This window comes from Ptychodera flava, chromosome 1 (assembly GCF_041260155.1).
Source record: "Ptychodera flava strain L36383 chromosome 1, AS_Pfla_20210202, whole genome shotgun sequence".
NCBI classification, from domain to species: Eukaryota; Metazoa; Hemichordata; class Enteropneusta; family Ptychoderidae; genus Ptychodera; species Ptychodera flava.
The window spans coordinates 29,792,388-29,806,462 of NC_091928.1; the positions used below are offsets into that span (position 1 = coordinate 29,792,388).

Genomic DNA, 14,075 nt, shown 5'->3' on the forward strand with positions numbered 1-14,075 from the left:
CTTTAAGATTACATAGTCTTAAGTTGTAAGATTGTAAGGTGCAATGGAGAAGGGGCGAGGAGGCACTTGACTTTCAATTATTGTAATGGCGTACACGGGTGTTTTTTCTTTCTCTCTAAATGTCCGACAAAGTAACCCCGTAACATCAAGCAATCATATAGACATGAATTGCATGCGTACATGTACATATAGACTGTCGACAGTCCCTTGTGCCTTGTCTGTCTCCAATTGGTCGCAAATGCGACGGTGGGGGAATCGCAAGGGTAGCGCCGAAGGCACGAGCTTGGCTTTCGGAAAGCATACATTGACACTTACGGCGTTTCGCGCTTGCAATTCCCCCAACCGTCATATGTGCGAGAGACTACACCAGTTAGTAATAATGGTGACAGAAAAGGCGCAAGGGACTGTCGACTTTCTACGTACATTATGAAGGTGTCTTATGATTGTTACCGGGGATGGGTTTCATGTGACAGGATTGTCCTCTTCCAATATTGCAAAAAAACAAAACATATGAAGACTCTCCCCGAGAATTTGTGGCGTAGTTATGATGTAAAACTTCTAATTTTGGAATTTTCTTGAAATGTTAAAGAAAATGAAAATTGACCGTTACGAGTTCTCATTGCAATTCACATTTTTTCGAACAGCTGTAAATATTTTGCCAAGTACCATAGAATGAACGATGGCTATTTACAAAAGCTGTCAGAGTACTTACGGGAATTTTATGCAGTTCATCACAGGGCAGGTTGACAGGTGTGACAGAAGTGTAATTTGGTAGGTTGGAAATCCCCAAATTTTAACACTACTGCCATATCATGGTTTAAATCGTACAAATGTATGCAGTAAGCTGACGTTATATTCCGGCATAAGATTTTCGGGTTTACAAGGGAATATTTAAGACGAGCAAGTCCAATTTACTTTACTCAAGGTGTTAAAGGTGGAGTTGTTAAACAACACACTTTGTTCAAAGCAATATTTCTTATCAAAGATGACATGAACCCCGCTCCCGTATATTTTCAAAAAGCAAAGAACCGAAAATTTAGTATGGTAGCAATAGTTTACTCAAAAGATAATGGGGGTCGTATTTTGGGTAGAAAACATCAACTGTGGTATTATTAATAAAAATTAATTTAAGCCAAAAACTTCGAAATGATTTATGATATTTAATATCACTTTTGAAACTAAGGTATATCTAGAAAAAAATAATTATTTTGTTTTTGTATTATCTATTCTTATTCTTAAATGGTAGAGGTTGAATATCTGACATATAAACAAGTTATTGAAATCATGATAAGCAAAATTGAAATGACTCTAATTTAAAATGTGAGAAATTTTATGTCAAACAAATTTGTCATTTTGCTATATAGTATTTATAAAACATAATGTGAAAATTTCACAAAACTTATTTAACCCAGCCAGAATGGAGTTCATTTCTTTTGAAATTTTGAAAACGGGAGGAAAAAGAAGACAGGGAATCGGTTGATTTGCGTCACTTTGTATAAATTTAAACTTCTTTCTCACACATTTTAACTACTTGTCATGCCAGAAGTTGAATTCAACCAATATATTCTCTTGAATGAACAAATTAATGAAAATTGAATGAATCTTTGCAAAAAAACTGCGATTTTTAGCAAAATACGCTGTGCGATGTGCAGAGCCACCTTAAGTGAAGAAGATTCCACACTGTTCTCTCGTCACTTTGTGTTCTGAATGCATGTACACTCGATCGCTTCAACTCGGAAATGTTTGTCGACGCGTAGGTAGAATGTCGGCTACCCCAAAACTAACAACTAATTTTACCTGCATATTACGCTCAACAAAGAAAGAAACTCCAAAATTTCATTCAGGGTGACATATACTTCAAGAAAAAATATCGAAAGATTGATATCCAAAATACTTTGTTGTGTAACATTGAAAATTCAATAATAAATTAGGTTTGTCAAACATTCATCTTCTTTCCGTGCATTTTCTTATTCTCTGTTTGATTGGATTCAAGGTTACATACAGTCTACTGGAGGGAGCGAGTCGTGGGATCTTACTCGTAACTACATGTTTATAAGGGGCGTATTCACAATGTGATTTGTCTAAAAATTGTGCAACTATTCGTTCTAGTCTTAGTTGACTTGTTACATCAATCCATTATGCTATACCCGTCTCTGGACAAAGCATGAAATGCAAGAGCAGAACATACGCTTCCTCTTTTGGCTTCTGTGCCTGGGGACTAAAATAATTCTCAGTACTCACATCAGACTCCCAGCACTAAGTTTTTAGTTGCATGTTCTCTATTGGTATGCCCCCGTACAGAATCGTGCAGACGAACTATCGATGCGTGTACGGTTTTCTGCAGAAATCCTCGGCGGTTAAGGATGTACGCCTTTACAATTAATGATGGCATAATTTTGTAGCTTGGCGTTCAAATCAAGAGACAATACAACATCAAACAAAATAAACACACATTGATAAAAACCAGACCTATTTTGCCGTCCGTCTTCAATCTGTCGACTCGACGTCAATGAGCGAAACTCAGAGCAATTTCAACTGGCGGCCCTGTTAGATTCCAACCCAGAAAACAGCAGTGGAATATGGCGCGAACCTCGTAGCCAGATTGTCGTCTGCGCGTTTGTTCGCGTACATGTGAGACTACACAGGCGATAAGTTCGGAAGTCCTGCCCTAAAATACCTGATGGCCATACTCGGCGACCCGGATGTTGGTATATTTATTGTTACTTCGCGGTATGGCAAATCGAAACCAAGCTTGTCACTGAAACGGCAAACAACGTTGATTGAAATCTGTGATAATCACAATTCCCATTAGATCCGTCGAGAGTTGACCAAACACTCTTCACACGAATGACAGCCTACTTGAAAGGCGTCCAAAAAACCCAAGCGAAAAGGGTAATTTAAGATAAGCTTGCGACAAAAGGTTTCGAATCATATGAGATGTAAACTATGAGGTCAATCGAACATTTTCTCAAGGGACATTTTAACGAATTCATGGTGAAAACGAAAGTGAAGAATAAATAAGTATACTTGGTTGCAGAATATTTGTCATGCCCCTTAGTAGAATATGCTTAGTTACTCCAGCGTACGAGCCCACATTCAAGTTTCAGGGCTGCAATTTAATATGCATAGTACAATGATCAGAATATCGGACTTTGGTTGGGTTGGATGGTTGGTTGATTGCACGTGACACACTAAGGATGTTGATCGAATTAATTTACATAAAACGCATAATTGTCACTTCTTCACCATGCAGTACAATTATCATTCATTTATATGTGTAATCTGGCGTGCGTGACTTGAAAAAAAGGATTGGTGGAGGGGAAAAGAGTTGGGCGAGGATACGACCAATCGGAGCTCGCACCCTTGGTCGACAAGCACTCGACAGCTAAAAACAGTACCCTGGCTTTACACTGTTAGGTTTCAGTGATAATTTTAAAACGTTAAATTTATCGAGGCTATAGAAGATACGCCCAAAAATCTTCAGATGCTGACGCAGAGCGAGGACAAACGACATCAACAAGTGGTTGGTATTCGGTGAGCACGTGCTGGAATGCGGGCAGCTGCTCCCGTGTCGCGAGAACAAGCACATGTAAACGGCCCTGATTTGCAGCACAACATATAAACGGTACACTGGAGGTGGGTGAAAACTAAAAAACGCACCGCAAGTAATGTAAAACACGAAGTAGAGGGATGAAAAAATTGAAAGAGTGCCCGCAAACAAACAACTCTAGTTTCAGAATTCCGCGTATTTCGCAGAAACGCATTGTCCTATATGGCAATGAAGTCGTCAAATACCAAGAACGAAAACACTGTCACGCCATGGCACGGACCGTTTCCAAAGTGTTTCTTACTTGTGGAGGCCTTTATTGAGTTTCGATCACAGTGTATATTTTTGACAACTTCTCATTTTTTTCTTTCAATCTTTCAACGATTCGCCGTAAAATTTTCTCTCCAATTTTGGAAAGGCTCCAAGTCGACTGCACTGTTTGCATATAATGATAAAACTCTACATATTTTCGAGATTTCTCCAGCTTTGATTCGTTCACGGAGAGTAGGCGTAGATTTTTTTTAACGGTCTCAAAATACAAGGTATTCGCCCTGCCAACACCACGCATTACGTACAAGACGTAACGTCCTGTTGACTGAACTCAGAGATTAAAAATAACGTTAGCACGGAATATTAAACGCACACAGACCGAGCTGACATGGCGAACACTGGGCATTTTAATATGATCTTGGCGCGGAAGAAGACACTAAGCTGATATTCGCTATTTACGAAAAAACGACACAAGCACCGGGAAACACATAAACAGAAAGAGTAAATGAAAATTTAATATTACTGAATGATTTCGCTATCAGAACATTGGGTTCACTGTATTTCTGAACAAATTCGTGACTCTGTGCTCGTTAGGAGGAAATCGTTATAAACCGACCATTGTATCGACAAATCTCGTTTGGACAGACTGTAGCAGCGCCGGGTGAAGTACCTGTACAAGCTCGTTTTAGTAAAAAACCCGCAAACAGAAAAGATAACGCTAATCATCGTCAGGGGGAAGTAATGTCGAAAAGTACGGTGCATCCAGGTACAACGAAAAAATACTGGAGTACGCAGCCACGTGACCTCCAGCGGGCATCATATACTCCAGCACGCACGGACTGCATGGACAAGAACTGGTGAAGATGGCATGACCAGTCATGCGTTTATCATTTTGAGTCGGTGCTGATGCAATCGGCTTGTAGGGCCAAAGTCACGTGGCTCTTTTTTGACCTTTTTTTGTGACATCGAGAAAACATGGAATACTTTCACAAAGTCTCCCACTCAACAAAATGGCGAGGGTACATGACTGCAAAAGTGTCAAAATTACCGCCTTGCCGAATACAAACGGATGATTTCGTTCGTAATCTCTTGACAAAATTGACTTTTCCCTTTTCCGACTTGCTTTTCTATGACAAATAAACTTTGCCATTATGTAAGGGCAGCTGCTATCCGTATCTTTATGAAAGGCGACGCCAACTATCTTATTTCATTAACAAGATTTACCCCTTTGAGCGCCAAAGTCAATTTATGTCGCCTCTATAAAATATAACCAAGTCAATTTTTTTTCATATTTTTGCCAAAATTTTGATGAAAAACTGTAGCCAATGAAGTGTGATGTCCATTTGGTCAAAAATTATCAAAAAAATTCAGAAAAAATCCTAAAGTTGGCAAAAATGTTACGGTAAAATTTTGGTGCGCAAGATTATAGCACTCAAAGGTTTAACTGATTTTTGAGAATAGGATCTTTTAATTGTTCCAATTTATCACAGGCATTAGGTGCCCTGTAGTTGAAAGTCGCAATATTTACTGTAAATTACCCATAAAAACAAGTGAATCGCAAGGAAATAAAAGTAGATGAGCTTAAATTTGCTGATTAAACCAACATTACTACAATATTCTATCCTCCCAAATTAGTTCCAAACTGTGTTCATTACAAGCTTGCATGGGGTCAAAACTAATTATGTAACAGTATATTTTCAGTCGTGCATGATCACAGTTGTGCAATAGAGATTTGAACTTGATATTATTTTTTACAGACCGTAACATGTATCACTGAATGATTTAATCTCGTTAGGCTGCAAGCAGAGTCGAGATTGTGCATAGTTGAGCAGTATTTCAGCGTGTTTCAAGTGAGGTCAAACATCCCAAACAGCTTGTCGAATTAAACAAAATTCACGGAAAAAGCTGAAAAAGAGCGATTTTGTCCCTTTTATGTGCTTATCGAAATTGGATTGGCTGGCTGGATTAAAATAAAATTGAAAGTTGCGACCTAAATAACGTTTAAATTCTATGATAATTGGAAATTTATATTTGTGATCTTTCACTAAAGTTGTTCACACTATTGTAATGCTTACAGGGAAAGATTGTGATGCAATCACCGACGTGTCGGAAGAAACCAAACCAATACAGCTCGCTGAACTGATTTCAAAAGTTATTTGTGTTGATAAAATAAAATGTCTCTCACGAAGAAAGTGCCTGTGTCACTGCCTACATTTACGGACTCATGAACTTGCCTGTCAAGTGCCCCGGATGTTCATTAGGTAAAGAAGCTTTCGGTATACACGTTTCCGAAATTGGCCTGAAAAGCTGAATTCTGCGAAGTATTCGAAGTATGCAGAGGTGATGAGGTCCAGGGAACAAGTAGATAACTCTGGAGCCTCGCCCTGTCACCCTGCACGGAGTATATGTATGCTAGTTTAAGTTGTGCCTACCGCGGACCCAGGATTAATCAAACTTTAAGGTTTGGTGGCTCAGTGTCAAGGCTACCGAAGTTCGTCAACGCGATGCGCAGTAAACAGAATACTATGATTAAATATGATTTTATACGCGCAACATTACCTGACGTTAGAAAATTTTTGCAGATGTACACAAATTTAGAGAGAAGAGACATTAAGTTTGTGCAGGTGTTTTTAGCAGGTTATACAACTCAGCGTAAAATTGATTTATATTATTTTTGCTCTCTTGACAAAACAGGTGTGTTTATTGATACTGAAGAATTACTTCCTCTATCATGTTATTGCCTTCTGCACAGTTGAAATATATATATTTCTCTTACTTCTTCCTATAGACACACATCATCAAAGGCGACATATCTTCGGAGTCATAATTACAAATGCCATTTCAAATGTTTCATAATTATTGCAATTTTCTTATTCGTAATTACATTGGAAACGTTATGGCGAAGTTAGAATGGAGAGATATGTTTGTCGGTCGTTGAGGGAACTCATTAAAACGTTAAGCGAGCATCGCCGCCTGAATACCTTAGAATGCCGCTGTCGGTGTGAACTAGATTGGTCGAATATTGTTGAAGTGTACATCGTTGAAACTTCCGCCAAATTATAATCGTGTGAAAATCGACGAGATAGTCATGACTGCAGATTTAACTTTACGTAAGAAGAATCGGGGGGACCTCTGAACAGTTAGCCGCACACGTCGAGCAGCGCAGAGAATCAAATTTATCTGTGCCCCATCTGTTCATCATCTACATGATACTTTTGGCGATATGGTACAAAACTGTTGGACCAGAGGCCTTCCTAAAACGTTATAAATATATCACCAGTCTTTGTTTTTTCCACCACCTTTAATAAGATAACCTTCAACAATAAAATGATAATGATTTATTCATAAAGCGGGTGAATCACACGCAAAACAGCACAACACAATGTGATATTTACTAGTTAGCTATACGTATTAGTATTCCCAGGACCTCGTCTACAAACAACGCTCGTCTCTAGATGCCTTAGAGATTGTCTGGAGGAAGAGCAGCGGGACTGGGTCTTCCTTATTTAAAGAGGAAAACAGCAGAAAATATAAAGGGAACAAATATCCTTGTGACCTTCTATATTCTCTAGGATTAGCGCCAATAGTACGCAATCTACCTTCAAATTGGTCTTATTTTGGTTTGGCTGACGAAATCCAAAACTAGCTCTAAATTAAATGTTTGTGCTTGTACAGTGACACTATCACTATGATGTTCACCAGCATCTTCTTCAGAGCAGATAAAAGAAGATACCAAAGTTAAGAAGAGAGGCAGTAAAGAAAATCAACATTTTTTTTTATTTTAATAAAATTTCTTCTTTCATATACCGTAACCTTTCCCTACTAAGTCAAGCGTGAATCCTCTGTGAATGTATTTTTCTTGTCAGGTTACATGGCCATACATTAACAGATTAAACCAACATGTTGAAAAAGCTTATTCAACAGCCATTGTACAAGTATATGTAAACTTACCTTGCCCTGTTTCCGTTTTTTGTCGCCAGATTTTTCTCCGTCGAGCGACCTTCGCATTTCGGCTGTTTGGCCGACGAGACTTGACCGTAACGTAGTTGCACCTACGGCTTCTTTGCGTAGTGCCTGTCGTTCGTGTGGCTTGGCAAGCATTATCGACTTCGTGCCGACTCGGAAGTGTTGGTGAAAAAAGGACGACTCGTCGCTGAAATGCTTGTCTCCGTATAAGTCGAATTTCAGGATACTGTATATTAAAACTTAAATACCTGCTATATTTAGTTTGCCGACAGAGGGTCATTAATTCATTGGCTGAGCCTGCTTCTCTGTAGTGAAACTTTTACTGGGGTCAAACTGTTCCGCCCCATGTGCAATTACAACATATTGCCATGTCAATAGCAGAAGATCAAAAAACGCATATTGCGCATGTCCAGAACACGCTCATGGAATATTTTCATGGTTGTGAGGTGCATCCGCATTAAATATTACCATACTTGTGGGTGTGCATAAATAAAGTGTAAAATAAAGTATATACAGATATACAGATATAAATAAAGAAAATACAGATTTCAGACCCAATGAAATGTGTGTGCATTGCCTCGTTTTCAATCATTTGATTTCTTTCGTACCAAACACTCAAGGTAGGCGTCGCGTAGAAGAGGGGGAAATTTAAGCGAGTCTCGGAACACCCTCGATGCAGGTAGGAAATAGATAAAGGTTGTAAAGGAAGAAAGCGTTACGATAGTAGACGCCTGGGGGACAGATATTCGGACTCTCAAACCTTTACAATATTCTTTTAACCTCAAAAGAAAGCCTTTAACCTTAAAATAAAGTTTTCATCGGCTTAGTTTTGTGAATATTGGGGATTTTATCCCCCTCACCCCCCGAGATACCACAGGAATAACGGCCATTTTGAATTTCAAATCTCGGTAAATGTTGGGAATTTTTTTTTCTCTGGTACCCAAATTTCCTTGTGACCCCCGATTTTTATTCTTGATTTTTAAAGAGAATGTTGAAATTTTTCTCGTGGAAAGTTTGAGTAAAAGTATAGGTCTTTCATTTTCGAGGCGCCAACTGCCTTAAATGAAAGTGGAAGTTACGTGGTAATCTGACTACACTGACTTCATGTATATTGGCATGTCCAATAGGAAGCAGGTTTCGAATATAGGAACCGCCGTGCTGTTTACATAGGGGATAAAACTCTTCAAACACCGGCTAAGTCTCTGAGACCCGGCCGAAAGCCAGTGGATTCAGCGTGCATACAGCAGCCTTGGAAATCACGTGATGCCACACCTAAAACTGAAAGATAATCGGTTTAAGGGAAGGAGCATTATTAAAAGCAAGGGGGCGGAAGAGAAAATATTCATCGATTTTTTTTCGCCCCTCCCACGATATTAGCCAAATTTCCAGAGGCTCCCCTGTTGGCGGTTAATTTTTGGTGGCCCCCTCCCGCCAACAGAAATGAACAACCGACTGGCATCAATCTATCCCGTAAGTTCCTACTGTCATTGTGTGTGTTTATATCTTTCTATCTGCATGATACGAAATTAGCCTATATATATATATATATATATATATATATATATATATATATATATATATATATATATATAAATAAACACAGATATATATACAGATATATATATGTAAATATCTTATTTTAAAAATAAATCTACTTACAAGAGTAGGATGATTTTCAAGGACATTTGTGTACAAGAAATACGATCATTGAATTTCACCCAAAATGTGTCAATTCTCTGCACAAGATTTGTTTTCTGCCCTGGTCAGAGTGATTTATCGATATAATTTGCATTGACTGAAAAGTTGGAGGCCACCCCCTTATGGTACTCTGGATTTTTTTTTCTCTGCCGGCCCACCCCTGCCGTTAATAATTCTTGTTCCCTAAAGAGGTAGCTGTAGATGCGACGGTATTTCGTAAACTTCCCCTTCCACCATTCTGTAGTCCGTATAATACACTCTTTGCAAGCTTGAAATGGGAATGCTGTGATATAGGGGACAACAAAACAAAATAAATAAAAAGTAATTCTGACCCAAATTATACGTTTCACAACCTGATTTCACCATTCGACCAGATTCCTGACGTCCATGTTGTCCATTTAGTCTTGATTTTCTCACTGGGATTCACCATTAAAAGTTTATTCGAATAGTACAGTGGCCGTGACCTTTGATAACATTGAATCATAATTTGCGCTCTTTTAAAATCAGTTCATTAATTCCTATTTTTCTCTGCCATTCCTGTTGAAACACAAGTTACTAAACTTGCAAACATTAAAATTGTGTAAATCATGCAATGTCATTGTTGATAAATCAATGCTGGTCCTCACGCAAATTGGCTGTCAACTGTGAACTTTGGAACATGACTCTCGTTAAGGTTGACGAGTTGAATAATAGAATGGCATCATGGGTTATTCGAGTTCGCGCTGTTATGTTGGTAGAAGAACAATAATGCGTATGTATACCTTACAAACAGAACATAAATAATAAAACAAACAAAAAAAAAACAAACAAATGCAACGTTACTTCTTACGGAGCTTTGAATGTTCTTGTTCACCAGCAAAGAGCGCAGATTAAGGTAGCGGACCTGGTAAAATGACACCTATGCAAATTATGGGCGCGATTTCAGCGGGGTCAAGAAAAGGTGATAGGGAGTAGAATTATCTTTAGTGAACACTACATTTGTAAGATAAGAAGAGAAACGATATCAGCGACGGGCTGATTCAGAACTCTACTTGTTGTAACTTGTAATGTATTTTCAAAAAAAGTTTTAAAAATGCCGTTTAAAATATGTACCAACATAACATCAATGTTTGTGTGACGTCACACCTTGCACACGTCATGATCAGCTAAAGCAACATTGATTGGTGAATATATGCTTGGAAAATCTCCCGCACTACAAGAATACGGCATGCATTTAACGGAAAACAAGGACAAAAACACGGCGCTCAGCATTACGTAGAGAGGAATTTTGATCGCGCTGTACAATCATGTCGTCTAATCCGGTGTACACAAAAAGGAAGTGAAAATATGTCAATAACACATCATGAACTCATTCAGGCTAGTCACATATCCAATGATTATTTTGGCGCTACAGTTTCACGTCCTGGTGATTGACGCATTGTCCAAAGTAGAGTCAGTACCGCTTCCTTTTTTTCAGTGTAAATTCAATAAAACAACGTGGAAGTATTTAACATCCAACGGATCTGAAAAGCGTGCAAAGAATTTCAACATCTGTTATTTGCATTTGAGATCCCACACTCCACACGTACTATAGGCTTACTGTGATTAACTCTCAGTCAATTATAAATCAAGACTACCAGGACACCTTTTTTAAAATGATAGCATTAATCTCAGTGTGCCTTTACATTCAACGAATTGTCGCAATGGATGATCCAAAAGCGACGAACGTAAACTCGTGAGCAATTTGATGGACAGCTTGAAAGTCAATTGAATTTTACGACTATTTGAATGCACTCGGCTGAACTTTATATTCTTGTGATTTCTAATGTGGACAGGTTCCCTGTTGTGGACTTCCTCGTGCTCCATCTGAACTAAATCCACCTCTTAAATGCACTGTGGAAACACTGCCATCCATACAGGACATTTTATTGTCTTTTATAATTTTATTTCCTTCTATCAATAAGCTAATGTTCAATTAAAGTAATATGCGGCTCGAAAGTGAAAGACTTAAACTTTTGCTCAAACTTTCTTCAATGAATCTTTCAACCTGTCTCTTTCAAAGTCAAGAATAGAAAATGGGGGGTCACCGAGCAAATTTTGGTACTAGGGAAACATATTACCAAAGATTTACCGATATTTGAAATTCAAAATGGCCGCCATCACTGTGTTAACTCTATGGAGAAAAATACAGTTTTCGAATTTTGAAAAACTAAGGTGATGTAAAGTTTCCTTTCACCAAGAGCTTTAAAATGAACCCCCACAAGCAGTAGATCAGACTAAAATTGATAAAGTTTGAAAGCCCGAATATCTGTTCCCGAGGCGTGTTCTACCTTAAGGCAGCACGGGATACCGATCACACCTTGGCGGTTGGGAAGCAGGGAGAAGCAGGACGCCTGGATTTGCTCCAAGTTTTTGTGGACATATAAATATCAAAACAGAATAAATTGAAGGAAAAAACATCATCAGACTGTCAGGCTAAGTGCAGTAGATATATGGTAGGCTGGTGCTTAGATCATGGGGTAAACGCCTTGCCCTACAGAACTGGCGGACAGTAACTGCTCTGGCAGTGGCGAGACAAGCCAAGCGATTGGGGGCTGGTCTACACAACACCTTGCGCAAGGACGTTACACATTACAATACAATAGCTGTACTATTCTCGAATGTACCCTGATCGGGTATGACCCTGGTCATACCCTGGTCAGGAAATGACCATCTTCACATGTTATAAATGTTACATCAGCCACTATAGCCCCCTCCTCTCCCTCCCCCTCCCCCCTCCCCCGTTCAACAAAATAACTGTGTACGTCCCCGATGGTACGACGCTTATCCGAGAAGCCTGGACATTTGAAAGTTTAATCATAGACAGTAGAGAAACGTTTCTCTATTGTCTATGGTTTAATGGCGAAAATCTTTCAAGTTCCCATTGTCCACGAAAGGATCATTTGACGGCAATTAATCCTCAGACAGACCTGAAAATAAAGTTCGGTAAAAGGAAAGTAAATTGTTTGTTTTTGCGTCCGAGATTGCCGTAGGTTTAAGGAGTTTTTCGGGAGAAGGGGTTGGCACAAACTTTTTCTTGCAGAATCTTTCATCGTTGGCGATACTTATTGGCAAAACCAAGCTGTGACCATTAAAATACGACGCATTACTTATTTGTGGCAGTCATATTGAACCATGTGGTATCTTTACATTCGTATAGTTACAGCAATATGCATGATGTGTGAGAAAACGTTCAATAAAAGCCCAATTGATGTATATGTGTGTGTATATGCATGTATGTATGTATGTATGTATGTATGTATGTATGTATGTATGTATGTATGTATGTATGTATGTATGTATGTATGTATGTATGTATGTATGTATCAGTGTATTTAACAGTGTACGTACGTAAAAGTACGTACGCATGCACGAGTGTATGTACCAGTGCGCCTCTGAGTCTGTATTGGGTAGATTTCTTTGAAAATATGCAAAAGACTAATGAGAGCCATATTGGGGACCCTGGCCTCTTGATGGATTGCCGAAAAAGTCGAGTCGTGACTATTATAGTTCTGTGTGTATAAATATGGCGATCACCTTCGCCTTCTCGGCCCCACTCAGTCGATAAACATCTCCCCGCTACAATACACACAGCGAACTCTATTGCACTTTGAAATCCCAGTTTTTATCTTGTCGAAATTCGACAGCATTGAAGTCTTGGTATATAAGCAAGGCAAAGGGAGATCCTGCGAATCAGCAGTTCAAATCCTTACGATTTGACGGCGTCGGCCTCGTAGCCTTTCCCGACCGGACCATGGAGGTGAAAATGCCAGACTTATCTAACTTATATCTTCAAGCTTGGTACATGGTAGGGTTGAACCACAGCATTGGAATACAGCTATTAGAAGTGTCTGAATGTCCGTAGAGATCTTTAAACATCTTGAAAGTCTAAAGCTCAGGTGAGCAAGCTGACTCCCTAACTTGCCGCTCATTGGTGCACTGTACCGGCATCAGTGTAGTCACCAGTTGCAGTGAAGATACATGATAATGATGAAATGTCGCACAGCTCAAACTTAATCGCTACCTCGCTTCCGACGACGTGGACTCTGACCTTTTTTTATCCAACTGACGGCCAAAGGACTCGAATTTAGGTCACCATGTCAGATCCTTGTTGGAATTAAACGATATTCAAAGAGCGTCAGGGTGACCTAAAAAGATGTCAATTACTACACTATCAGTAAATACTAACCAAATACACAAAGACAACAATGGCCATATGATAAGGAGTACGAAAAAACCCGGGATCTTCGGAAAATGATCGAATCAAAACGGGATATGAACTATTTTATCATCAGCGGATTTAATCTTGTCTCCACATGCTAAATTGCTCATCTAAATAAAATAGCCACAATTAGTTAAAAAACCATGTAACTTGGAAAAAACCTGTAAGTCGCCAAGCGACATGGATACATTAGAAGCGTCATTATCATAGCGTGACAGCGCCATCTTTTACGATTCAGCCAACAGGCCTCACAGCATGAAAGGCGTCCAATGCAGACGACAGTCCTGAAGAGTTCAAACTTGAAAAAAAAATCCGCAAATAAAACAATGTAGCAACAATCAAAAGACAGAAACA

General features: G+C 39.0%; 1 protein-coding gene across 2 annotated transcripts in view; it reads right to left on the reverse strand.

Moving 5' to 3' along the window:
• Window positions 1-8,171, reverse strand: part of LOC139134874 (uncharacterized) — a 32,055-nt gene extending 23,884 nt beyond the window's left edge. Inside the window, exon 1 of one of the 2 annotated variants that reach the window (XM_070701955.1) lies at window positions 7,769-8,171. In XM_070701955.1, coding sequence (XP_070558056.1) covers window positions 7,769-7,918 — 150 coding nt within the window. In that variant the 5' untranslated portion in view covers window positions 7,919-8,171. Of the gene's footprint in view, window positions 1-2,469; window positions 2,648-7,768 lie in introns of those variants that run through there. The other variant, XM_070701978.1, reaches the window with a different exon arrangement.
• Between the last annotated feature and the right edge of the window lie 5,904 nt (window positions 8,172-14,075).